This window comes from Anomaloglossus baeobatrachus, chromosome 2 (assembly GCF_048569485.1).
Source record: "Anomaloglossus baeobatrachus isolate aAnoBae1 chromosome 2, aAnoBae1.hap1, whole genome shotgun sequence".
Lineage (NCBI taxonomy): Eukaryota > Metazoa > Chordata > Amphibia > Anura > Aromobatidae > Anomaloglossus > Anomaloglossus baeobatrachus.
The window spans coordinates 622,174,110-622,200,439 of NC_134354.1; the positions used below are offsets into that span (position 1 = coordinate 622,174,110).

At 52.4% G+C, this 26,330-nt stretch overlaps 1 protein-coding gene across 1 annotated transcript in view; it reads left to right on the forward strand.

Annotated features, from left to right (window-relative positions):
- The window catches only part of NAA16 (N-alpha-acetyltransferase 16, NatA auxiliary subunit), a 116,929-nt gene that overhangs the window by 14,724 nt on the left and 75,875 nt on the right, over nt 1-26,330 (forward strand). Inside the window, exons 3-6 of the mRNA XM_075336853.1 lie at nt 461-565; nt 2,271-2,428; nt 4,325-4,459; nt 11,466-11,619. Of these exons, the coding sequence (XP_075192968.1) occupies nt 461-565; nt 2,271-2,428; nt 4,325-4,459; nt 11,466-11,619 (552 nt within the window). The remainder of the gene's footprint in view (nt 1-460; nt 566-2,270; nt 2,429-4,324; nt 4,460-11,465; nt 11,620-26,330) is intronic.

Here is a 26,330-nt window from a genome sequence, read left to right on the forward strand (position 1 = left end):
GGGAGTGCGTCTTATAGTCCGAAAAATACGGTATCAAGTACTGTATCTTAAGACAACCTCTGTAAGAGATGGAGTGCTTATTAGCCTTTTCACATGCCACTTTCTGGCATCTCTGTAGCCTTCTTACATGTAAGTCATTAATGACAAACATTTCTTAATGGGGTCCCATATTTGGCTAAAAGTGGTCAGATCCCAACCGGATTGATAACGTCTTGTCCATCAGACATCTGACCTGCAGTCAGTAAGATGACTGATAGGTGGGATGTCACCATTTCTTGTTCCTGTGGACCCCACTAGTGTGCCACAGCCTGCAGGAAGCAGGAGATTACAGCACGTCATCCTTTATATTCTAACAAGCCCTTTTGAAGCGTGCAGGAAAACAAAGCTTAAAGTAATAAATCTTTCTCTGTCTTGCTTATTCTGTTTAGTGATTGTTCCGTTTCCATTTTATGTTCTTTAGAAACACTGGCAATGAAAGGCTTGACTTTGAATTGTCTAGGAAAGAAAGAAGAAGCTTATGAATTTGTGCGGAAAGGTCTGCGCAACGATGTGAAGAGTCATGTCTGTATCCTTTGGAATCGTGTTTTTCACATTTTGTTAGGTTAGATTTGTATCACTTAGTTTCTTGGGTGCAACAGTTCTGATAAAATCAAGTTTTTAGACGTAACAGAGCTCAGTAAGCTAACCTTCCACATCAGAGCTTTCTGTGTACATTGTATATTAATAGTAAGCTTCTGATCAGTCGTCCAGTGCTCATGCGGGTAGCTAGTTCAGCAGTGATAATATATTGCTGATAAAACACTAATTGTTTTGAACCTAAGAGCACTGACTCTAACTTCTGAATATCCTTATCACAATATGGAGCCCAAAACTGGATCCCATATTCCAGATGTGGCCTTACAAGTGACTTATAGATGGGTAACAATACGTTGGGATCACGGGATCTAATCTCTCTTTTTATACACCCTAAAATCTTGTTTGCTTTAGCAGCTGCTGCTTGACATTGAGTGCTGCTGCTCAGCTTATTTGTAATGAGAATACCCAAGTCCTTCTCCTGTTCTGTAGTCCCAAGTTTACTTCCATTTAATGTATACGCAGCTATAGGATTACGCCATCCTAGGTGCATTACTTTACATTTATCAACATTAAATCTCATTTAACAAATGTCTGCCCATTCTGACATCTTATCCAGATCGTTTTGTAATATTGTACTAGTGTCTCAGTCCCTAACTCATGCTGCCCTCAGATTACATAGCAAAAATCTGCTGACAGATTCCCTTTTTTAAACAGGTTTTCTGGTTACAGAAAACCCCTGTGTCATGTTTTTAAAAGCAAACTGTGCTTTATTGACCCTTTTGGGTCCAGCTTGGAGTCTCCACCTCTGCTCCCCGTCATTCTCAGGTTTGGTGGAGGGATCCGAAGTCTGATCCTTGCTGCACGTTTTTAGTAAGATCCGTCCCAACATTACCTGTGCAGAGTAAGGTGTGCGGTGCCATAGTGTGGTTTATGCATGTTGAATATATTCAGCATTCAGCTGTATACTATTGTACTAGCAGGCAATCTTTATCAGTGAAAAAATAGATAAAAAGCAGGGACAGAGACTTTTGGGTATGTTTAAAGCAAGCTAATAAGTGGCTCACTTTATATATAAAAACTTCTAACCCCTTGACTGGCATTCCTATTTATACATTGGCACAGTGTACGCATTACCATGACCAGATGCTTCATATTACTGTTTTATCATGATGTGGTAGAGGAACTGTTAGGCTTTGTGCGCACATACCTGCTGAAATGTCTGCAGCGATTTGACAGCACAGGTGCGCTTCAAATCGCTGCAGAAACACTGCCTAATAGATGCAGTGTTTCAGCAGAATAAAAGCCGAATTCATGTGCTCGGGATTCTGCCCCCACCATAGACACAGTGGGAGCTGCATCCAAAGCGCACGGAATAATTCACATGCTGCTTTTATGAACGCACGGATTTGGGTCAAAGTTTTGGCATCCAAATCGCTGCTTTCAAAAAAAGCAACGTGCGCACATCTCATGTACAATCTACATAGATTGTGCAGGGGATGCATGCATTAATGCTGCAGTGGAATATGCAGCGTAAATGCATGAATTTACGCACCGTGCGCACAAGCCCGTAAGGTTAAAAGGTAAAGCAGGAAAGAAAGCAGTATAACCTGCCCTTGTGGATCAGTAGAAAAGCACTCACAGCTGTAACAAATACATGGACATGGATTAGGTTGGATTTCCTGAATATCGCACAGGTTGGCATGTCTATGGTCTTCTTCAGAGGTCTGATAAGAAGTATGAAGAAGCCATCAAGTGTTATAGGAATGCTCTGAAACTGGACAAGGAGAATCTGCAGATACTGCGAGACCTTTCATTATTACAGATCCAGATGAGGGACTTGGAAGGATATCGGGTAAGTGTGAGGGAGCGCCAGTCTCTGGAGCATTAAAGGTACACTGTCAGTGGGACCATCCTTTATAAGTCGTCTTTATGGACTTGTAGCTCATCGCAAGCTGAATAAAATGACACTTTGATTTCTGCGATCTGATATCTTATTCCAGAGAAATCCATGTTTTTCTTATATATAAATGAGTTTTTCCAGTGTGTGGACCGGACACTGATCTGCATGAGAATCTGTCTCCAGAGATTATTTTAAGGAGAAGGGGGCATTATCAGTGTGACATGTGATGGCCGCTCCCTGCCCTCCTGCTCTCACTGCAGAGCTGTGTGTGATTTATAACTGACACATCTGCAGCTTCCTCTCAGCTTCAGCATCCATCTCTCAGACAGACAGGTTTGCAATATTGTTGCCATACAGCAGAGCTGTGAGAACTACAGCAAATGTGTTTGTAAGAAGACAAAATTCAGTTCTAGTGTTTAGTGTTAAGCTGCTTTCACACTACGTCTTTTTAACATGCGTCCTCAACGTTTTTTTGCTGCAAAAGCGGATCCTGCTTTTACAGCAAAAAACGCATGCAAACGCATGTGTTACTTTGCAGGATCCTGTCACTGGATGTTTAGGGGCGGGCATTGGAGTCATGTGATCGGGAGTGAGGGGAACTAAGCGTGCCAGACTGGGAGCCGGCATCTGACAGCTGCGAGGCTCGTAACCAAGGTAAACATCGGGTATACTTGCTTGGATACCCGATATTTACTTTGGTTACAAGCGTCTGCAGCTGCTAGGAGCCGGGCTCCCTGCACACGTTACCAACGTAAACATCGGATAACTAAGATAAGTGGTTACCCGATGTTTACCTTGGTTACGAGTGTCCGCAGCTCTCAGGTGGGGGAGAGGGAGGGGGAGAGACAGAGAGAGAGGGAGGAGAGAGAAAGAGAGGTAGGAGAGAGAGAGACTGATGACACCAGGCTGGTTTCTGTGCATGCTCAGTAGAGCAAGCAGGATCCTGCCTATCAGCATGCCAGCGTTCACATGTGTTTGCGTGCTGTTTAGTCAGGATCCAGCGATTTGCAGAAGTAGGATGCAGCTCAAAAACGCTACAAGTAGCGTTTTTGAAAGATGTTAAAAAACTGCAAGTCGCTGGATCCTCACTATAACGCACGCAAACGCAGGTGAACGCATGTTAACGCGAGTCCATTGCAAATGCATTGAAATGAAAACGCATTTGCACTGGATCCGTTTCTGCGTTAAAAAAACGTTCAGGACGCATGTTAAAAAAACGTAGTGTGAAAGCAGCCTTAGTTACGTCTCACACGGTTATTGCCCCTTTTAATATAATCACTGGAGGCAGATTCTCATTCAGATCGGTGTTTGGCCCATAGCCTGTAACTGCTCCTTTATATATAAGAAAAGCATGGCTTTCTCTGGAACAAGACATTGGATCGTAGATATCAGGATATTTTATTCAGCTCCTTTGACCTGAATGCCCATATAGACTGCTTAGGAGGGTTGATCCTACTGACAGATTCCCTTTAAAGGTCAATTTACACATTAAGGCCTCATGACCTTTACATGGGATGATAATCGTTCAGATTGCATTCGTAAGAGCTTCTAATTTTTTATCATTGGCTTATGTAAACATTGCACGGATCGGACAATGAGCAAACCTAGCACTGATCACGTTGTTTGTTCGTGCTGGCAGCACATCTATTCATAGAAACAGGCAATGTGCTGCCGATAATTTACAGACCGTATGGGGACGTAAATGCACCTCCCTAATGTCCCTTTGTGTTCCATCGGCTCAGTATATAAGCCCATATTAATCTAAACTTGCCCTTATTCGTGGCTCAGAAATATATATTATACCTTTTTAATATACTATCTGATCTAATTGTGGTCTGTTTATAACAGGAAACCAGATATCAGCTTCTACAGCTGCGTCCAATGCAAAGAGCTTCTTGGATCGGCTATGCCATAGCATACCATTTACTGAAAGACTATGAAATGGCCTTAAAATTGCTTGAGGAGTTCCGGAAGACTCAGCAGGTAATGTGAGATTAGTATTGAAGTCTTCTTGGAGTGGTTTATGTTTAGAAGCCAATGTAAGATACTTCTCTCTAACTTTGAAGCTCTGAAGGAGTATGCTGAATCTGCATCTCAATATAAAGCAATGATCTGTTTTTCCACTCTCACCTTTTTTACCTGCCTTGTAGGAGTCTTTATTCCTGTGCAGATCCCTTTCTGGCATGTGCCTGGTCCTGCTGGTCATCTGTGGATGTGAAACACTGACCCTGGCAGGACTTTCCTGGCCAGGCAATCGCTGGTTAATCACTGACCATTGATTGGCTGAGCATGGACCGGGTGACCACCAGAACGGCACTTGCGGGGATCATTGGGGGTGAGTATTATTTTTAAAGGGAACCTGTCAGGTCCAATATGCACCCAGAACCTCAAGTGGTTATGTGTGCATATTGCTAATCCCTGCTACTGTCCCTCTATCTAGTAGCATAGATAAAGACTCTTTAGAAAAAGTATTTCTAAAGATCTTTTTCCGTAAAGTAATGAGTGAGGGCAGTTGTCCCCTGGGCATTAGATCCCCTTGACAGTCGGCTCTATTAACATGTCAGTACGTCCCTGTGGGTGTGGTAACATACTAATGAACACGCAGCGTCACAGGAGGATCTCACTCACCTCTCCGCTGCCATCACGTCCGATGCTGGATTTCGGCTCAGTGCACTGACCCCGTAGTTTGGGTCATGCGCACTACTTCAGTTTGAAGCCAGGACGCGTACACCCGGCTTCATAGTGCGCATGACCCAAACTCTGGGGTCATGTGCACTGAGCCAACATCCTCAGGTTATCACTAGATGACTACTTTGCCTGCTACCAGGTTGGCCAACCATGCCCCCACCACTGATTGGCAACTTTCTGCCTATGCACAGCGTACACACAAAGCTGCTAATCAATTTTATAAGCAAAGTTAATCAGAGCTCAACATTCAGCGAACTGGTAGATCGGGGTCTCTGCCCTTTCATCATGCTGCTCTCAGTTGCCAAGTTAGAAAATTGAGGCTTTACCACCCAACTTACCTGGAAGAGCTTTTCTGTCTAAGAAGTATCATACACTTGATCGCAAAGACGTGTTTCTTTATCGTTCCTATGGGAGACCCAAACCATGGGTGTATAGCTACTGCCCCCGGAGGACACACAAAGTTACTACACTCAAAACGTGTAGCTCCTCCCTCCTAGCATATACACCCCCTGCTAGCCAGTCCTAGCCAGTTTCATGCTTTGTGTCAGGAGGATCACACACACACATGCATCCTTTTTTGATTTTTCATTTTTTCTAAAGATTTGGAAGAAAAGCGGGTCCACTGGACTCCCGGCATGTCCCTTCTCACCCCCCTGGCGGCGGTGCTGTTAAGGTTGACTTCAGGGCAGGAGCCCTTCATGCCGCGCTCCTTCACCATCCCTTAGGGGCTCTGGCTTGAAGTTAGAGCCAACACGGTTCTCACTGCTTTGCAGGAGACCGGTCTCCATTCGCAGCCCTTCTGCAGGACCCTGCTGGACGGAGCACTGACCCCCACCCCACCAAGGACTGGGCCCTGCGTCTCAAAGCTAAGTATAGAGACGTTATTCAGAGGGTCCTTCTGCAATGTGGGGCACTTTTATTGGGGGGGACAGTGATTTACTCTGCTTTTTACTGTGTTTCCGGCCGGTTCCACGGTTTTTACTGAGAACCGCGCCGATGATGCCTGATTGTCGGCCGCATGCATAACTCTAGGCCCCGGCTTCAGACGCGGCCTAGTTTCGTTTCGTTCCCCTGCATGTCAGTCATGCAGGGGGACACTGCTGCGCCGCCCGCCGGCCGCTCTGCACAGGGGAGGACACTCCTTTTTGAGGAGATGATTCCCTCCCCTGTACATCTCCTTAGCCCTCCGATTCCCGCTCCTGGGTTAACCCCCGCCCCCCCCCCTCACTCTGGCGCCATTTTCTCAGCGTTCTTAGTACACTGGTCGGCGCTGGCTGCTCTGCAATGCAGAGGGAGTGAATATCTGGCTGGGGGTCCAGGCTTGGAATCCGGAGGGCACTCATAATAGCGGCCTGATAAGTCACAACCTCTGGTTGTGCACTTTTATACACTCTCAGGGCATTCTGAAGGAGTTAATTCTTTATTATAGAACCTCCTCCTCAGCAGCATGTCTCACACTAGGAGCAAAGCTCCAAGGCTGTACACTACATGTTCTGCATGTAACCTCATATTGCCTGAACCGGCACAGACCCACACTGTAATGGTTCTTATGTGGTGGTGCCTCAGCCTGTAGTCTCCCCAGGCTGAACCCCTGTCTTGGGTATTCTAGACATTCTAGACAGAGCCCCCACCTCTGCAGCATGTCTCACAGGGCGAGGCTGCAGGCTGTTTTTATTACCCGCTGCAGGTAGTCTCGTACGGCTGTACCGAGCTCATAACCACTGTGGCCCCTCAGCTTGGAGGCTCATTAATGGTCCCTCCAGCTGCTCCGGTTTCGGTGGCTGACCCCTGGGGGAATCCTATTTCCAGGGGTCGGCTGTCCCGGCATCTGCTGAGCATGCAGCCCGCTTCTCAGGGCGTTTTCTGCTTCAGCTCGCTCAGAAAAGCTGACAAGGGACTCTCCTTCTGGGCTCAGACCCCGTCCTCCTGACAGGGAGACGCAGGGTCCCCTGTCCTCCCCGTCCCGCAGCTCCGATTACGAGCTGACTCACTGGACGAGGAGGATGTCTCTACCAGGGGCTCGGACGCTACTTTATGTACATTGATCCGTCCGTAGGTGACGCAGATGCGAATGATTGGATTGCGTCCATTATACTTGTACTGGACCTTCATCCGCCTGTATCAGGGGAGTATTCCCCGCTGGCAGAAAGGCATCAGTATACCTTTAACAGGACGAGGAGTGTGTTCCTTAACCACTCCAGTTTTCAGCCCGCTGCGTCCAAGCCCACAGCCTGTCCTGCAGACCCCACAGCGGGGTTCTGCTGCCTGTCTCCCCCTCCCATCAGAGGTGGTCAAGGAGTGTACTCATTCGCCAAGGGTGGCCACTCCGGTGTCTAGACTTTCAGCCCGGATAGTTGTATCAGTGGCTGACGGCACCTCTATAAGGATCCCACGGTACATTAATTTTGTACTGGACCTCAATCCGCCGGAGTTGCCTTATCTAGGTGAACACAACGTGTGTTCCTTAACCACTCCAGTTTTCAGGCCCCTGTGACCAGCCCAGGTTCCGCTCTGACAGTCGCTTCCCATGAAGCGTGATTCTGAGGACTGTGTTTCCCCTGTCCACCAATGGTGGTCAAAAGTGGGCTCATTCACCTCAGGTGGCTCAGCCCGGACCGTTATGTCAGTGGCTGATGGCTCCTCACTTAAGGTTTTGCGGTCCGCCCGGTTGTCCTTTTGGCCAAGTCGGTATGGGGGCGGCAGGAGCTTCGTTCTCCTCAGCTTTACAGCAGTGCGGTTTTTTTGTACCTTCTCTGCTTCTCTGGAGGAGATGCTTTCCCTCACAGGGACTCTATGTCCAAAACGGTTGCCTGAACTTCCAGACTTCAGTCTTTTCATCCTCTGCCAGGTCTGCCATGCTGGACACCGCACGGCGGTGGTCTTGGCTACTTTCCTCGCTATCCGCAGGCTCCTGTGGCTTCGGAGGGACCAGTTTCCTCGGAACCAACTGGATGAAATGAAGGAAGCTCTTGGCGGGGAGTGTTCTTCCTTGCCACAAACCTAAACCAGGGAACCTGTCCAGGGCAGGAATCAGTTGAGGTTTCGGTGGTTTCCGTTCCTCCATCTGATCGTCCTCTAGCTCGGCCTAGGTTCATAGAACCAAATGGCTCGAAGCTGCGTCTTCAGAAGACCGCAGGAGATGCTGCCACTGAGTCAGCTTCCTCCGAGCTATCTAGCCACGCCAACAACCTCCTTGGTCGGTGGCAGGCTCTCTCCACTTGGCGACGTAGGGTTCTAACACGTCTCCGTTCAGTGGGGGCGGGATTATATCCCCCATGGCTACAGGATGGAATTCTGTCCACCCGCCAAACAGATTTTTTCTGTCAACTCCTCCCGGCTCCAAGGCCGCCGCCTTCTCACAGGCCGTGGCATTTCTTGCAGGCCAATGGAGTAATTGTACCGGTTCCCGACTGGGAACGGTTCTGAGATTTTTGCTTAAATCTATTCCTAGTCCCCGAAGAGGGCGGTGCCTTCCGACCTGGATCTTTAGCTTTTCAAGCATAGTCAGGTGTGGCGTTTTCACATGGAGTCTCGGTTTTGTTCCGTGTGTTTTTCACCGGATCAATCAAGAACCCAAGGAGATTCCCTAGCAGCCATCGGCATCAGAGATGCCTATCTGCAGGAGTCAATCGCAGTTTCACACCAGCGTTGACTACGTTTTGACAATCGGAGTGGTCCAATTCGTGGCTCTTCCCTTGGGGTTAGCCACGGCCCCTCGAGTATTCTCATTGGGGCAGCTGTGATTAGGGTCCTGCACCCCTAGGGTTTGGCAGTGATCTTTTGCCCTGGACGGCCTTCTTGTCGGGGCTTCATCCAGTGCTGACTCTTAGCAGAGTGCTTCGCTCACTCTCGCCACTCTGACCTATTCGGGTGGCTTGTCTTTCTGTCCAAGTCCACTCTGACTTCGAACCAGAGGTTCTCAGGGCGTCAATGGAAGCGATTCCTTGCCCAGTTTCTCCTGCGTCCTCTGAGACTGGATGTTTTCCGCTGTACAAGCGAACTCACTCCTCCCACGGGGTGGTGGCTTCGCCACTGACCAGGGGCTCGTTTCAGTGGTGGCTTCGGCCACTCTGTCTCAGGGGCGCTCCTTTCTGGCCCGTCCCGGGTGATCCTCACCAGGATGCTAGCCTATCCGCCTTGGGAGCAGTATATCTCCACCGTGGAGCGCAGGGCGCTTGGACTCTGTCCGAATCAGCCCTCTGGATCAATGTGCTGGAAATCAGAGCTGTATTTCTGGCTCTCTAAGCCTTCACCATCTGTTGGCGGCTAGGCACATTCGAGTCCAGTCGGACAACGTGACAGCGTTTTCCTACATCAGCTTCCAGGGCGGGACACTCAGCCGCCTGGCAATCTTGGCGGCTCAACATTCTTCAGTGGACAAGGGACTCCTAGTCCACCGTATCCGCAGTCCACATCCTAGATGTGAAAACTGCGAGGCAGGCTATTTCAGCTGTCCAACCGTGGTCCACAATCCTCAGGTTTTGCGGTAGACACACTGGTTCATGTTTGATCCCAGCTTTGTCTCTTTACGAATTTCACCCTCTACCTCTTGTCCAGGGTCCTGCGCAAGATCAGTAAAGGGGGCCGTCGGGTCATTCTTCCAGACTGACCCAAGCAGGCTTGGTACTCTGACCTGCTCCTTCTGTCCGTTGGGTTGCCATGGCATCTTCCGGACCATTCAGACCTTTTCTCAAAAGGTCCGTTTTTTCCGTCAGAATTCTGGATTCTCAGATTGACGGCGTAGCTCTTGAGTCCTGGATCTTGGCGACTTCTGATATCCTTCCTGAAGTCATCTCCGCTATGACTCGAGCTCCAAAGTGTCCTTTGACCTTTTTGGCCTTGCCGACCCTCCTGTCCCTTCCACAGTCCGGTCTACAGCTAGGACTATCCCTCATTAAGGGACAGGTCTCGGCTCTGTGTGCCAGCGACGTATCGTCCGGCTGGCTCCGGTGCGCTCCTTTAAGGGCGCATCTCACATCATTCCGCCTTTCCGGCGGCCTATGGAGCCCTGGGACCTTAATCCGGTCCTCCCGGTTCCCGGAAACCCCCCTTTGCGCCTCTTGGGGAGGTTTCTTTGTTTCATCTTTCACAGAAAGTAGTCTTTCTAGTGGCTATAATTTCCCGCCAGAGAGTTCTGGCTGCACTCTCTCGGAGTCACCCCCTTTTTTGGTCTTTTGCATCAAGACAAGGTGGTCTTCATCCGACTCCGGACTTTTTTCCCTAAGGCGGTTACTGCTTCCACCTTATCCGGGGCAATTTTCCTGCCTTCCTTTTGTCCGGCTCCTGTTCATCGCTTGAGGAAGCGTTGCATATCCTGGATCTGGTGCGGGCGCTCCGGATCTATGTGTCTCCCACCGCCGTTATTAGGCGGTGCACCTCTCTCTGGTGCTGACTGCTAGTCAGCGTAGCGGTCTCTCGGCATCTAAGCCGACCCTGGTTCGTTGGCTTAGGTCGGCCATTTCCGAGACCTACAAGTGTACTCAAGTGCCTTCCCCGCCGGGGATCAGAGCACATTTGATCAGACCTGTCGGCGCCTTTTTGGGCTTTCAGGCACCAGGTTACGGCTCAGTAGGTCTGTCAGACTGCAGCTCGAATTAGTCTGCATACTTTTTCGAAGCACTACCCAAGGCATGCTCATGCTTTGGCAGACGCGGGCTTGGGCAGACGCATTTGTCCGGCGTCTGTCGCCCATTTGTGAAGTTAGGTTTGCCTGCTTCTCAGTTGTCTGTTTATTCCCACCCATGGACTGCTTTTGGACGTCCCATGGTTTGGGTCTCCCATAGGAACGATAAAGAAAAAGAGAATTTTGTTACTTACCGTAAATTCTTTTTCTTATAGTTCCGTCATGGGAGACCCAGCACCCTCCCTATTGCCTGTTGGCAGGTTTCTTGTTCCGTGTGTCTTCACCGGCTGTTATTGTTGTAGACAGAGGTTCCGTTTCTTCCGGATTTTACTCTGTCTCTTCTTGTGGGTGGATGTCCTCCTTCAGCTTTTGCACTAAACTGGCTAGGACTGGCTAGCAGGGGGTGTATATGCTAGGAGGGAGGAGCTACACGTTTTGAGTGTAGTAACTTTGTGTGTCCTCCGGGGGCAGTAGCTATACACCCATGGTTTGGGTCTCCCATGACGGAACTATAAGAAAAAGAATTTACGGTAAGTAACAAAATTCTCTTTTTCAGTTGATTTTGTCTGTATCCTGAATATACAGATTCTGTTTTGTTAGTTGGAGCTGGTATATATACTTCATGTATAGCATGCAGTGTATTGTGGAGCCAGTGGTAATGGATATTGTCTTTTGTAGGTTCCCCCAAATAAAATTGATTATGAATATAGTGAATTAATCCTGTACCAGAACCAGGTGATGAGAGAAGCGTATCTTTTCCAAGAGTCTTTGGATCACATTGAGGCTTATGAGAAACAAATCTGTGACAAACTTCAGGTGGAAGAAATTAAAGGTAGGTACTAATGACTATATAATGCATGGCCAAATGTTTTCTGGGGTCTCCACACATTCTTGTAGGGTACAGGTCCCATGGTGGGTCTGATGTTTGCGGCTCGAGTGGAATTTGGCCTCCACATTCATTTCAAGTTTGAATAAATGTTAAAATATTTAAGTAATAAAAGAATTAAAAGTTACATGATCAGTGCCTCAAATGCAACTTGTGACATGATGTTCCTGGCATGGGACCAGGGGCATGTTGTATACACAGGCTTGGGTCTCGTGTATCAGTTGTGTCTGGCCAGTTGGTATACACCTAATTCAGACACAAGTGTTGGCAAAGTTGTACATTTATTACATCACTAGAAGGTGGCCCGATTCTACGCATCGGGTATTCTAGAATTTACGTATTGTGTAGTTCATGTATGATTTTTGTTATATATATATATAGATGTTGTTGTGTGTAGTTACCAAGTGTTTGTGTAGGCGCTGTACATGTTCTGGGTGTTGTCTGGGTGTGGCGGGGGGTGAGAGCGGTGTTGTATGTGTGTTGCGTTGTTTGTGGAGCGCTGTGTGTCTGTCGCGTTGTGTGTGTTGCGCGGTTTGTGTGGGTGTGGTGTGTTTTGGGGGGAGGTATGTTTTGTGCAATGTGTGTGTTGTGCGGTATGTGCGTATATTTGTGTGTGCCGCGGTGTTTGTGTGTTGGGTGTTGTGTGTGTGCAGCGTTGTCTGTGTATGTGGGTGTCTGTGTATGGCGGTGTTTGTGGTTCCCTGTGTGTGTGTGTGTGTGTGTGTGTGTTGGGGGGAGGTGTGCACCTCCCATCGTGCTCCATCCCCCATGCTGCGCACCCCCATCGTGCCCCATCCCCTATGTTGCGCATTCCCCATCATGCTCCATCCCCCATGCTGCGCACCCCCCATCGTGCTCCATCCCCCATGCTGCGCACTCCCCATCGTGCTCCATCCTCCATGCTGCGCACTCCCCATCGTGCTCCATCCTCCATGCTGCGCACTCCCCATCATGCTCCATCCCCCATGCTGTGCACCCCCCATCGTGCTACATCCCCCATGCTGCGCACCCCCCATCGTGCTCCATCCGCCATGCTGCGCACTCCCCATCGTGCTACATCTCCCATGCTGCGCACTCCCCATCGTGCTACATCCCCCATGCTGCGCACTCCCCATCGTGCTACATCCCCCATGCTGCGCACCCCCCATCGTGCTACATCCCCCATCGTGCTACAGCCCCCATCGTGCTACATCCCCCATGCTGCGCACTCCCCATCGTGCTACATCCGCCATGCTGCGCACTCCCCATCGTGCTCCATCCTCCATGCTGCGCACTCCCCATCATGCTCCATCCCCCATGCTGTGCACCCCCCATCGTGCTCCATCCGCCATGCTGCGCACTCCCCATCGTGCTACATCCCCCATGCTGCGCACTCCCCATCGTGCTACATCCCCCATGCTGCGCACCCCGCCATCGTGCTCCATCCGCCATGCTGTGCACTCCCCATCGTGCTACATCCCTCATGCTGCGCACCTCCCCATCGTGCTACATCCCCCATGCTGCGCACTCCCCATCGTGCTACATCCCCCATGCTGCGCACTCCCCATCGTGCTACATCCCCCATGCTGCGCACCCCCCATCGTGCTCCATCCGCCATGCTGCGCACTCCCCATCGTGCTACATCCCCCATGCTGCGCACTCCCCATCGTGCTACATCCCCCATGCTGCGCACTCCCCATCGTGCTACATCCCCCATGCTGCGCACTCCCCATCGTGCTACATCCCCCATCGTGCTACATCCCCCATCGTGCTACATCCCCCATGCTGCGCACTCCCCATCGTGCTACATCCCCCATGCTGCGCACCCGCCATCGTGCTCCATCCGCCATGCTGCGCACTCCCCATCGTGCTACATCCCCCATGCTGCGCACTCCCCATCGTGCTACATCCCCCATGCTGCGCACCTCCCCATCGTGCTACATCCCCCATGCTGCACACTCCCCATCGTGCTACATCCCCCATGCTGCGCACTCCCCATCGTGCTACATCCCCCATGCTGCGCACTCCCCATCGTGCTACATCCCCCATGCTGCGCACTCCCCATCGTGCTACATCCCCCATGCTGCGCACTCCCCATCGTGCTACATCCCCCATGCTGCGCACTCCCCATCGTGCTACATCCCCCATGCTGCGCACTCCCCATCGTGCTACATCCCCCATGCTGCGCACTCCCCATCGTGCTACATCCCCCATGCTGCGCACTGCCCATCGTGCTACATCCCCCATGCTGCGCACTCCCCATCATGCTACATCCCCCATGCTGCGCACTCCCCATCGTGCTACATCCCCCATGCTGCGCACCCCATCGTGCTACATCCCCCATGCTGCGCACCCCCCATCGTACTACATCCCCCATGCTATAATAGTTCTCCTATTATACTCAGAGAGGAGTATAATAGGAGGACTGTAATAGGAGGAGTAGTCCTGGGGGGAGAGGAGTATAATGCCGGCTCCCTGCACATGTGTACCGGGAGCCGGTGTACACTGGTAACTATGATACACATCGGGTAACCAAGGGACCTTAGTTACCCGATGTGTATAATGGTTACCAGCGTTCACGGCCTCCGTCAAGATCCCAAGATCGTGACGGAGCCGGTGTAGAAGCAAGCGATATCCCAGGATGTTGTGAGTGTGTGGATGTGATGTGTGAGGTGTGTGTGAGAGTGAGTGTGATCTGATGTGTGTGTGTACTCACCTGGGAGTCGGAGCTCCGTGTCAGTTGGGCCAGAGCGAGCGTGCATTGCGTGAGGGGGGCGGGGCCTGCAGAGAGCCGGGGCGAGAGGCCAATCCATGTGGGGGGGGCGGGGCCATGGCGAGCCCAGCGGCCAATCAGCTTTGTGTCACCGTAAGGACACAATTTTGGAGCATGACAGACAGACAGACAGACAGAATAAGGCAATTATATATATAGATATATATATAGATGTTGTTGTGTGTACTTACCAAGTTTTGTGTAGGGCGCTGTACATGTTCTGGGTGTGGCGGGGGGTGAGAGCGGTGTTGCGTGTGTTGCGTTGTTTGTGGAGCGCTATGTGTCTGTAGCGTTGTGTGTGTGTGTTGTGCAGTTTGTGTCGGTGTGGTGTGTTTTGGGGGAGGTATATTTTGTGCAATATGTGTGTTGTGCGGTATGTGCGTATATTTATGTATGCCGCGGTGTTTGTGTGTTGGGTGTTGTGTGTGTGTGTGCAGCGTTGTCTGTGTGTGTGGGTGTCTGTGTAGGGCGGTGTTTGTGGTTCCCAGTGTGTGTGTGTATGTGTGTGTGTGTTGTGCAGTGCGCGTGTGTGTGTGTGTTGGGGGGAGGTGTGCACCTCCCATCGTGCTCCATCCCCCATGCTGCGCACCCCCCATCGTGCTCCATCCCCCATGCTGCGCACTCCCCATCGTGCTCCATCCGCCATGCTGCGCACTCCCAAACGTGCTCCATCCGCCATACTGCGCACTCCCCATCGTGCTGCATCCCCCATGCTGCGCACTCCCCATCGTGCTCCATCCGCCATGCTGCGCACTCCCCATCGTGCTCCATCTGCCATGCTGCGCACTCCCCATCGTGCTCCATCCGCCATGCTGCGCACTCCCAAACGTGCTCCATCCACCATGCTGCGCACTCCCAAACGTGCTCCATCCGCCATGCTGCGCACCCCCCATCGTGCTCCATCCGCCATGCTGTGCACTCCCAAACGTGCTCCATCCGCCATGCTGCGCACTCCCAAACGTGCTCCATCCGCCATGCTGCGCACTCCCAAACGTGCTCCATCCGCCATGCTGCGCACTCCCAAACGTGCTCCATCCGCCATGCTGCGCACTCCAAAACGTGCTCCATCCGCCATGCTGCGCACTCCCAAACGTGGTCCATCCGCCATGCTGCGCACTCCCAAACGTGCTCCATCCCTCATGCTGCGCACTCCCAAACGTGGTCCATCCCCCATGCTGCGCACTCCCAAACGTGCTCCATCCCCCATGCTGCGTACTTCCCATCGTGCTCCATCCCCCATGCTGCGCACCCCCCATCGTGCTCCATCCCCCATGCTGCACCAGCATCAGCCTCTCTGCCCGCAGCATCAGCCTCTCTGCCCGCAGCATCAGCCTCTCTGCCCGCAGCATCAGCCTCTCTGCCCGCAGCATCAGCCTCTCTGCCCGTAGCATCAGCCTCTCTGCCCGCAGCATCAGCCTCTCTGCCCGCAGCATCAGCCTCTCTCCTCCCAGCATCAGCCTCTCTCCTCCCAGCATCAGCCTCCCCCTCCCAGCCTTCCCCAGGATCAGCCTCTCTCCTCCCAGCCTCCTCCAGCACGCCGTGCTCCTCTGCCGACACTCACAGATCCGATCGCATACACACACACACCCGATCGCATACCCTCACACACACCCGATCGCATACCCTCACACACACCCGATCGCATACCCTCACGCACACACACATTGACGATATCGCACATACGCGCTCACACTCACAACATCCGGACATACCACATGCTTCTGGCCATGTGATCCTCCGGCAGGTCCTGGAAGTTCACTGCACAGTATCGCCGCCGAGAAGCAAGCGATATCCCAGGATGCTGTGAGTGTGTGGATGCGACGTGATGTGTGTGTGAGGTGTGTGTGTGTGTTGTTATGTGTGCGTGCGTGTGTGTATGTTCCGCCGCTGCAGGACCTTGATGCGCTGGTAACTATGCTACCATGGTTACCAGCGTATCCCGTCCCCCGCTCGCACGGGAGCCCACACCAGCATACGGCGGCAACCCCAGCAATGCGAGGGTATGTGTCGGCTGGGTTGGCGGCGTACGCTGATGTGGGCTCCCGGGGGTACAGTACTCACCTGGGAGTCGTGGCTCCGTGTCGGTCGGTTCGGGGAATGCGTGCGGGGGCGGGGCCAGAGCGAGCGTGCATTGCGTGAGGGGGGCGGGGCGTGGGCGAGTTGCTAATGCCTGCAGGGTGCCGGGGCGAGAGGCCAATCCGTGTGTGGGGCGGAGCCTAGGCGAGCGGCCGGCCAATCCGTGCGGGGGAGCGGAGCCTGGGCGAGCGGCCAATCCGTGCGGGGGGGGCGGGGCCATGGCGAGCCCAGCGGCCAATCAGCTTTGTGTCACCGTAACGACACAATTTTGGAGCAAGACAGACAGACTAAGGCAATTATATATATATATAGATAGCTTGACAGAAAACACTACATGACACCATTTTTGATCCTGTAAGGGACCAGTCAAAAGCAATAACTAATGCATCGGATGCTTTTTGTGATCCAGTAGAAGGCAATATCATAGATGGCATCCGTTTCACTCCAATGTTTTTTGCACCGTGCCAGAGTGGTCAAATGTTTGGTCATTAGGTTATCTCATGTAAAGGGGTTCTCTGGTCTAAATCCACAAGTCTGCAGTCACTGTATGTATGGATCCTCACATCATATGCACTGTTGAGGATTGACCAAGAATGGTGGTAGATATATAGATGGATACGGCCTCGCTCAATGCAAGTGTATTGTCAGAATGTGGCTGGGAGTCTGTATATTGCGGCCACCTGACCGTCGTTCCTGGCTGTTCCACTGGCGAATCCTCACAGTGCCCGTACACTTGTGGAGTGAAACCAGACAACCCTTTCAAATAACCTTTACACATGCAGCACATATCTAAAAATATATATAAAGCACACATCTCACTCTCTTTGGATGACTTGGACCATCCATGTGTTACTAGAACAGGCTGTTCATCTAAAAAAGACCTATGCAGTGCTTCATTACATCTGTGGAGGTTCTACAGGAATAAATAATATTTCTCAGATTGCAGCAGTTCCCAGCAGTGAATACTCTGCAAACACCTTTTCTCTGACGCCTCATTGGGGGACACAGGACCATGGACCATGGACCATGGGTGTTATGCTGCCTATCCATAGGGGGACACTAAGTAGATGCAAAAGCATAGCTCCTCCTCTGCAGTATACACCCCCTGGCCGGGCCAGGCAGTCTCAGTTTTAGCTTAGTGTCTATAGGAGGCACTTCCTTTCAAGGTTTGTTATTTTTTGAGGGCGACAGTTTCCTTTTGGGACCGATCTCCCACTACCATCAACGGGCGGGAACGTGAAGTGTTGCCTACATGTACCCCCTCCTGCGACGCTGGATCCTGGGCTGGACGATAGGTTCCATAGACACCGATTTTCCAAAGCCCAGGGCAGAGGCACAATTAATCAGCCCCTCTTCGCAGGCTCTGAGTTGAATATGGCATCAATTCCTCAGCCCCTCTTTGCAGGCTCTGAGTTGAATATGGCACCGTTGTGACCGGATACAGCAAGCTGACTCTGCTATTGTCACTGCCTGGATTGAAGCAGTGTTTAAGGTGAGATCCCCCCTGACTGGTTTCCCAGACAAAGGGAGAAAAGGCTGTGCAGGAAAGGCTCCCAGGGCTGCTGAATATACAGTATTTATTATGAGAAAGTCCCTGGCTAATGCAAGGAAGAGAGCCCTAGGAATCCTGAACACAGTGTTAACTTTTCCCTAGCTTGCTGACTGGAGGAGGGGGGAAGTCCCTCCTGTTTGCAAACCCCTGCACAGATAATTTCCTGGTGGCAGGGGGGAGGGGGTGGCTAGAGAATCACAGAGCTCAGGGACTTACGCTCTTTATTATCTGCTCTGTTTATTTGATCTAGCAGAAAAGCCGGCTGATAACCACCAGTGACAGGCTGTGTGCTGACTAGAGGGAGAGGGAGGAAATCTATCAGAAGCTCCTTTCCTGCCGTTTTTTACTACCCACAGCGGGGGGGGGGCGCACTGACTACTTCTTCGCGCTCTTTTAGTGCTAAGCCCCGCCCCCCCGCAGCCGCGATAAGCCCCCCCCCCCAATCCCCCCGGAAAGCGTGGGAAGATCTCCAGCCAACGGCTGATTCTGGTAAGGTGCTGCTCACTGTAGCTCTGCTGAGCATTGCTCCCCCTCCTAGCATACTCCTATCAGGAACATGCAGAATTCAAAAGGCACTAAGAGGGCTAAGGCTCACATAGTCTATTATTCAGCCTGCACTGCCTGCCACGTTGAGCTACCACGTAAACACACTTCTTCACTCTGTGAATCCTGTGCCCCTATAGCCCTCCAAGACCCCCCTGCCACCACCGCCGCAACTGTCAGCCCAGAGCCTAGGGCTCCCAGCCCACCGGAATGGGCACAGTTTCTGTCCCAATCCATGGAAAAACTGTCACAGAACCTGGTGCTGGCTATGCAATGTCGTCCTCCACACCCTTCTGGGTCCTTTACGGAACACAGCCTGAGGATAACCCTATGGAGGATCCTTGTGAGGTAATCCGGGCACATGCTTCACCGGTTGCAGGGATCAGGAAAAGAGCACACGGCCGGGTGTCTCCAGCGGGCTCTCCCTCGGGAGCACACAGAGCAGGCTCTCCCACACGCTCCACGGCTTCTGAAGAGCTGGAGGAGGGAGAATGCTGTTTATACCAAGAGGATTCCTTGGTTTCAGCCTCCCCAGATGATCAAACTGCAATAGACTCCCTTATAGCAGCAATAAACCAAACTCTGCATGTGGAGGTTCCCCCATCCACTACCACTGACCATGCGGTCTCCTTTAAGAGGGCAAGGAAACCCCAAAAGGTTTTCGCTGATCACCCAGAGTTTCAGGATATCCTCACAAAGCAAAGGGAGAAGCCTGACAGGCGCTTCGGTAACCGAAAACTCATGGAGTCCCGGTACCCTTTTGCCTCACCTGCCCCTAAGGGCTGGGCCGATCCGCCCTCGGTCGACCCCCCCCCCCCCCGGTCTTCCGCCTTACCACAAAGACGCTCCTGTCTTTACCCAATGGTTCCTCCATCAAGGACCCGACAGACAGACAGGTGGAGCACCTCGCCCGCTCTGCTTTTGAGGCTGCGGGTTCCTCCCTCTCGCCCTCCTTTGCCTCTGTGTGGGTCGCAAAGGCGATCTCGGTCTGGGCAGAATCCCTTAACACTTCGCTTGAGGAATCCCAGTTCACTCATACCTTCACGGAGGTAACAGCTCAAATTGCCGCTGCGGCGGAGTACCTCATGCAGGCCTCCATGGACGCTGCTACCTGCGCAGCGTTTGCCGCCTCAAATACCATAGCCATCCATAGAGCTCTCTGTCTCCGACAATGGCGAGCGGGGCCTCCCCTTTTTTCCAGACTGATTGTTTGGTGAACGTCTGGACAAGCTCATTTCTGACGCCACGGGAGGAAAGAGTACCTCCCTCCCCCAGCTGAAGTCCAGGACGTCCTTCACCAGACGTCCACAGTCCTCGTTCCGCTCCTTTCGGAACTCATTTGGTTGGTCGACACCCCGTGCTGTCCACGCCACCAGCCGCGGACTACGCAGGGACCGACCTTCTCAACTCTCCCCGAAACCTACTTCGTCATGGCAGCCTAGACCGAAAGAGTCCAGGACTAGGGAGACTCGGCCACGACGTTTTCCCCCCTCATGACTCCTTCGGCGCCCCGGAAGACACACTCATTGTAGGAGGTCGACTGCGGCTCTTTCAACACATCTGGGCTGCCGCCTCAGACGACAAATGGGTGCGAGACCTTGTGTCTTCCGGTTACCACATAAAATTTCGGACCCGACCCCCGAGTCGGTTCTAACAGCAGGAGTGATAATACCTGTCCCAGACGACGAGAAGTTCGGGGTTTTTCTTCGGCGCTCCATTGGGAGACCCAGACGATTGGGTGTATAGCTACTGCCTCCGGAGGCCACACAAAGCATTACACTAAAAAGTGTAAGGCCCCTCCCCTTCTGGCTATACAACCCCAGTGGGATCACTGGCTCACCAGTTTTCTGCTTTGTGCGAAGGAGGTCAGACATCCACGCTTAGCTCCACTGTTTAGTCAGCAGCAGCTGCTGACTATGTCGGATGGAAGAAAAGTGGGCCCATATGGGGTCCCCAGCATGCTCCCTTCTCACCCCACTTGCGGTTTGTAAGGTTGAGGTACCCATTGCGGGTACGGAGGCTGGAGCCCACATGCTGTTTTCCTTCCCCATCCCCCCTCAGGGCTCTGGGCGAAGTGGGATCTTACCGGTCTCCAGGCACTGAGACCGGGCTCCATCCACAGACCCAGAGAACCTGCTGGATTTGGAGCTGAGTATCTTCAGGGACAGGCCCTGCTACATTAAGGTACTCTGTGTCCCCGGGCAAGCGCGCACACACACACCAGCATTGCTGGGAGTGTTAGTGCGCCGGGAGTAACAGCGCGGAGCGCTCGTGCTATTATTCACTGCAGCTTTGCTGAGTGACTTTATGTATTGGGAACTGCCGCGCCGGCCGTTGCTGGGTGTTTTTGACATTGTGGCGCGGCTGGGACTTGTGGTGTGCCGGGGACTTCCGCGCTGGCCGTGCACATGGACGGCCGCGCTTATTACTCGAGTCCCCGGCTTTGCGGCCTAGTTTTCGTTTCGTTCCTGCCTCCAGCCCTGCCAGTCAGGGGAGAGGCGGGACGCTGTACAGACAGTCAGCGCCGAGGGCTGGAGTCTGCTTTGCATTCTCCAGCCCCCTTCACTGGACACAGTGGGACGCCAGTTTCCCGCTCTTGTCTGGGGCACGCCCACGGCCCGCCCCTCGTCGCACGAGCTGGAGAAGGACGCCGGCAGCCATTCCTGCACGCAGTCCGAGCTGGGGAACGGAGACAAGCTCTGGGCAACCAGTCACAGGGCTCTGGCGACCACACACCCGCGTTATAGGCGGGCGGTAAGCAGCACCTGAAGTGCTGACCCCACTGAATACCGAAGTGTCCATTTGTATTTTATGCTTGTATATACACTGCACTGTAGGTCGCTATCTTTGGCTATATGCCCTTCTAGATGGCGAGATAACAGCAGCAAAAACGCAAGGGTGCTAAGGCACAGGTTTTCTAGGCTGCTTGTATTGCATGTGCTGAAGTGTTCATTTGTATATATGCTTGTATGCTATACATTGCACTGTACGGTCGCTACTCTGGGCTATATTCTCCTAGATGGCTGGACAACAGCAGCAAAAAAGCAAGGGTGCCAAGGCACAGGCTTTCTATGCTGCTTGTATTGCATGTGCTGAAGTGTTCATTTGTATATATGCTTGTATGCTATACATTGCACTGTACGGTCGCTACTCTGGGCTATATTCTCCTAGATGGCTGGACAACAGCAGCAAAAAAGCAAGGGTGCCAAGGCACAGGCTTTCTATGCTGCTTGTATTGCATGTGCTGAGGTGTTTATGCTTGTATGCTATACATTGCATAGATGACTAGAATACAGCAGCAAAAAAGCAACACAGGCTTTCTATGCTGCTTTTCCTGCATGTGATACTGTTCCACCGGCAGGTTCCTCTGACCCCCATTGTGTGCAATGCTCCCCTGTAGCACTTGGTCAGCCGGGGTCTCTACTAGAGGTGGCCAAAGGAACCACCTGTGAACCCTGTCCAGGGACAGGGACGGAGATTGTCATGGGATGGAGACTTTGCAGTCCAGACAGGCCATGGGCAATCTTGATTAATGCTCCCTGGCCACCCTCATTTGGAACGTAATCAGTGCTCCGGGGGGGTCCCAGGCATTCCAGGGTGAAGGCTCTGACACGGACGGCAGCCCCAGACAGCCTAAGCTAGCTCGCTGGGAGCGGCACTCGGCTTCATCACTGGTCAAGGTCCCAGCAGGACGACTCTCTGTAGAGGAGGCAGACGTAGCTGATCAGGGCTTTGGTCCTGACACCGCTCTCAATCCGGATACACCGGATGGTGACGCCATAGTGAATGATCTTATAGCGTCCATCAATGGAATGTTGCATATTTCTCCCTCAGCTCCCCCAGTGGAGGAGTCAGCTTCACAGCAGGAGAAATCCTTTTTCAGTATCTCATGCGTATATTGAGTACTTTTTCTGGCCACGCTGACTTCAGAGACGCAGTTCAGAAACACCACGCTTACCAGATAAGCGTTTTCTCCAAACGTATTAAGGATGCACGTTATCCCTTTACCCTGACGTGGTAAAGCACTGGACCCAGGGTCCAAAGGTGGATCCCCCAATCTCCAGGCTTGCGGCTAGATCCATAGTTGCAGTGGAGATGGGACTTCACTTAAAGATGCCATTGACAGACAGATGGACCTCTGGTTGAAATCTGTCTGTGTAGCTATCAGCGTGTCGGTTGCTCCGGCATTCGCAGCCGTATGGGCACTCTAACCTATTTCAGCTGGTCTTGCGCAGCTGCTCTTGAGCACATGTACATCTGTGCCACAGGTGGTGTCCTTAACCTCGCAATGTCTGCATTGCGACTTACCCTAGTAATGCTGTCCTGGGGGGACAGTCGAGGTTGGTCCTTCCCAGGCTCGGGCAAGTCCCAATGGTCCTCGTCTAAAAGGGCTCAAAAGGCTCAGAGGGGCTCAGATTCCGGCCGGGCTCATTCACGCCCAAGGAAGGCAGCAGGAGGAACCGCTACCATGGCGATCTCCTGTATTTCAGCTCTCTCTCCGCATCCGCGGTTGGTGGCAGAATCTCCCGCTTCTGGGTACATTTAGCTGCCACAGGTCACAGACCGGTGGGTGAGAGACATTGTGTCTCACGTGTACAGGATAGAGCTCTGTTCTCGTCCTCCGGCTCGACTCTTCAGAACTTCCCCCCCCCCCACCGAGCCGATGCTCTTCTGCAGGCAGAAGGAGTGGTAATCCCTGTTCCTCTTCAGGAACAAGACACGGTTTTTTCCTCCAATCTTATTGGGGTGCCAAAAAAGGGTGGCTTTTTCCGTTCCGTTCTGGACCTAAAACTGCTCACCAAGCACGTGAAGGCCAGGCGGTTCCGGATGTAACCCTCCGCTCCGTCATTGCCTCAATGTCTCAAGGAGATTTCCTAGCATCAATAGACATCAGGATGCTTATCTCCACGTGCCGATTGCTCCAGAGCACCAGCGTTTGCTACGTTTCGTTATTGAAGACGAGCATCTTCAGTGCGTACCACTGCCCTTCGGTCTGGCGACAGCCCTACGGGTTTTCACCAAGTTCAGGGCAGCAGTGGGAGCAGTCCTGCACTCTCAGGGTCACTCTGTGATCCTTACTGGACGATCCACTTGTCAAGGCACCCTCTCAAGAGGCATGCCGACACAGCCTGAACGTGGCGCTGGAGACTCTCCAGAGTTTCGGGTGGATCATCAACTTTTCAAGGTTACATCGGGCACCGACCCAATCGCTGACATATCTGGGCACGGAGTTTCACACTCCCTCAGCGATAGTGAAGCTTCCGCTGGACAAGCAGCGTTCACTACAGTCGGGGGTGCAGTCTCTCCTTCAAGGCCAGTCACACCCCTTAAGACGCCTCATGCAGAGGCAGTCACTTTCGCGCAGTTTCATCTGCGTCCACTTCAATGGGACATGCTTTGCCAATGGGTTGGGGAGTCGACGTCCCTAGAAAGGAACGTTTCCCTTCTCAGACGGTCAAGGACTCTCTTCAGAGGAGTCCATCCTTCAGATCAATGTTCTGGAAATCTGGGCAGTGCATCTTGCCCTGCAAGCCTTCCAGCAGTGGCTGGAAGGAAAACAGATCCGAATTCAGTCGGACAATTCCACAGCGGTGGCAGACATCGCCCACCAAGGCGGAACACGCATCGCCAAGCCTACCAGGCAATCCGGCGGATTCTGACGTGGGTGGGGGACAGAGCATCCACCATATCCGCAGTTCACATCCCGGGCGTAGAAAATTGGGAAGCAGACTTCCTCAGTCGCCTGGGCATGGACGCAGGGGAATGGCCTCTGCACCCAGTATGGTGTCAGGAAATCTGTAGCCGCTGGGAGATGCCGGACGTCGACCTAATGGCGTCTCGGCACAACAACAAGGTCCCGATTTTCATGGCGCGGTCTCACGAGCAAAGAGCTCTGGCGGCAGGCGCCCTAGTTCAGGATTGGTCGCAGTTCCAGCTACCCTATGTGTTTTCTACTCTGGCACTGTTGCCCAGAGTGCTACGCAAGCTCAGCTCCGCTTGCCGCCTCGCCATCCTCGTCGTCCCAGACTGACCGAGGAGGTCGTGGTCCCGGATCTGTGGCATCTCACGGTCGGCCAACCGTGGGCACTCTCAGACCGGCCAGACTTGCTGTCCCAAGGGCCGTTCTTTCCACTGAATTCTACGGCCCTGATCCGGCCTGTGCGTCCATCGAGTCCGAGATCCTAGCGTCTTCAGGATTATCTCAAGACGTCATTGTCACCATGAGACGGGCTAGGAAGCCGACGTCTGCCAAAATCTACCACAAGACGTGGAAGTTATTCTTATCTTGGTTCTCTGCTTAGGGAGTGTCTCCCTGGACATTTGCATGGTCTCCTTTTTCCCCCCTTCCTGCATCTGGATTGGGAAAAGGTTTGTCGCTCGGCTCCCTTAAAGGACAAGTCGCAGCGCTGTCGGTATTCTTTCAGAAGCGCCTAGTACGACTTCCTCAGGTACGCACGTTCCTGCAGGGGGGTTATCACATTGTCCCTCCGTACAAGAGGCCGTCAGACCCATGGGATCTGCACAGGGTATTAATTGCTCTCTAGGAGCCGCCCTTCGAGCCTCTGAGGGTTGTTTTCACTTCTCGACTTTCACAGAAAGTGGCCTTTCTGGTAGCGGTCACGTCTTTTCGGAGAGTGTCCGAACTAGCAGCGCGGTCATCCAAAGCTCCCTTCCTGGTGTTCACCAAGATAAGGTAGAGCTGCGTCCGATCCCAGAGTTTCTCCCTAAGGTGGTATTCCCTTTTTATCACAATCAGGATATCTCCTTACCTTCCTTTTATCCATTTCATCGATATGTAATGGCTTTGCATTGTTGGATCTGGTGTAGAGCACCCAGAATCTACATTCCCGCACGGCGCCCCTGCGCCGCTCGGATGCACTCTTTGTCCTTGTCACTGGTCAGCGCAAGGGATCGCAGGCTGCAACATCCACCCTGGCTCAATGGATCAAGGAACCAATCCTTGAAGCCTACCGTTCTACTGGGCTTCCGGTTCCATCAGGGCTGAAGGCCCATTCTACCAGAGCCGTGGGTGCGTCCTGGGCATTACGGCACCAGGCTACGGCTCAACAGGTGTGCCAGGCAGCTACCTGGTCGAGTCTGCACACTTTCACCAAACATTATCAGGTGCATACCTATGCTTCGGCGGACGCCAGCCTAGGTAGAAGAGTCCTGCAGGCGGCAGTTGCCCCCCCGTAGGGGAGGGCTGTCTTGCAGCTCTAACATGAGGTATTTCTTTACCCACCCAGGGACAGCTTTTGGACGTCCCAATCGTCTGGGTCTCCCAATGGAGCGCCGAAGAAGAAGGGAATTTTGTTACTTACCGTAAATTCCTTTTCTTCTAGCTCCTATTGGGAGACCCAGCACCCGCCCTGTTGTCCTTCGGGATTTTTGGTTGTTTTCGGGTACACATGTTGTTCATGTTGAACGGTTTTCAGTTCTCCGATGTTACTTCGGAGTGAATTTGTTTAAACCAGTTATTGGCTTTCCTCCTTCTTGCTTTTGCACTAAAACTGGTGAGCCAGTGATCCCACTGGGGGTGTATAGCCAGAAGGGGAGGGGCCTTACACTTTTTAGTGTAATGCTTTGTGTGGCCTCCGGAGGCAGTAGCTATACACCCAATCGTCTGGGTCTCCCAATAGGAGCTAGAAGAAAAGGAATTTACGGTAAGTAACAAAATTCCCTTCTTTTATTCCAACCTCTTTGTGGTCCCGAAAAAGGATGGGTCAGTTCGAC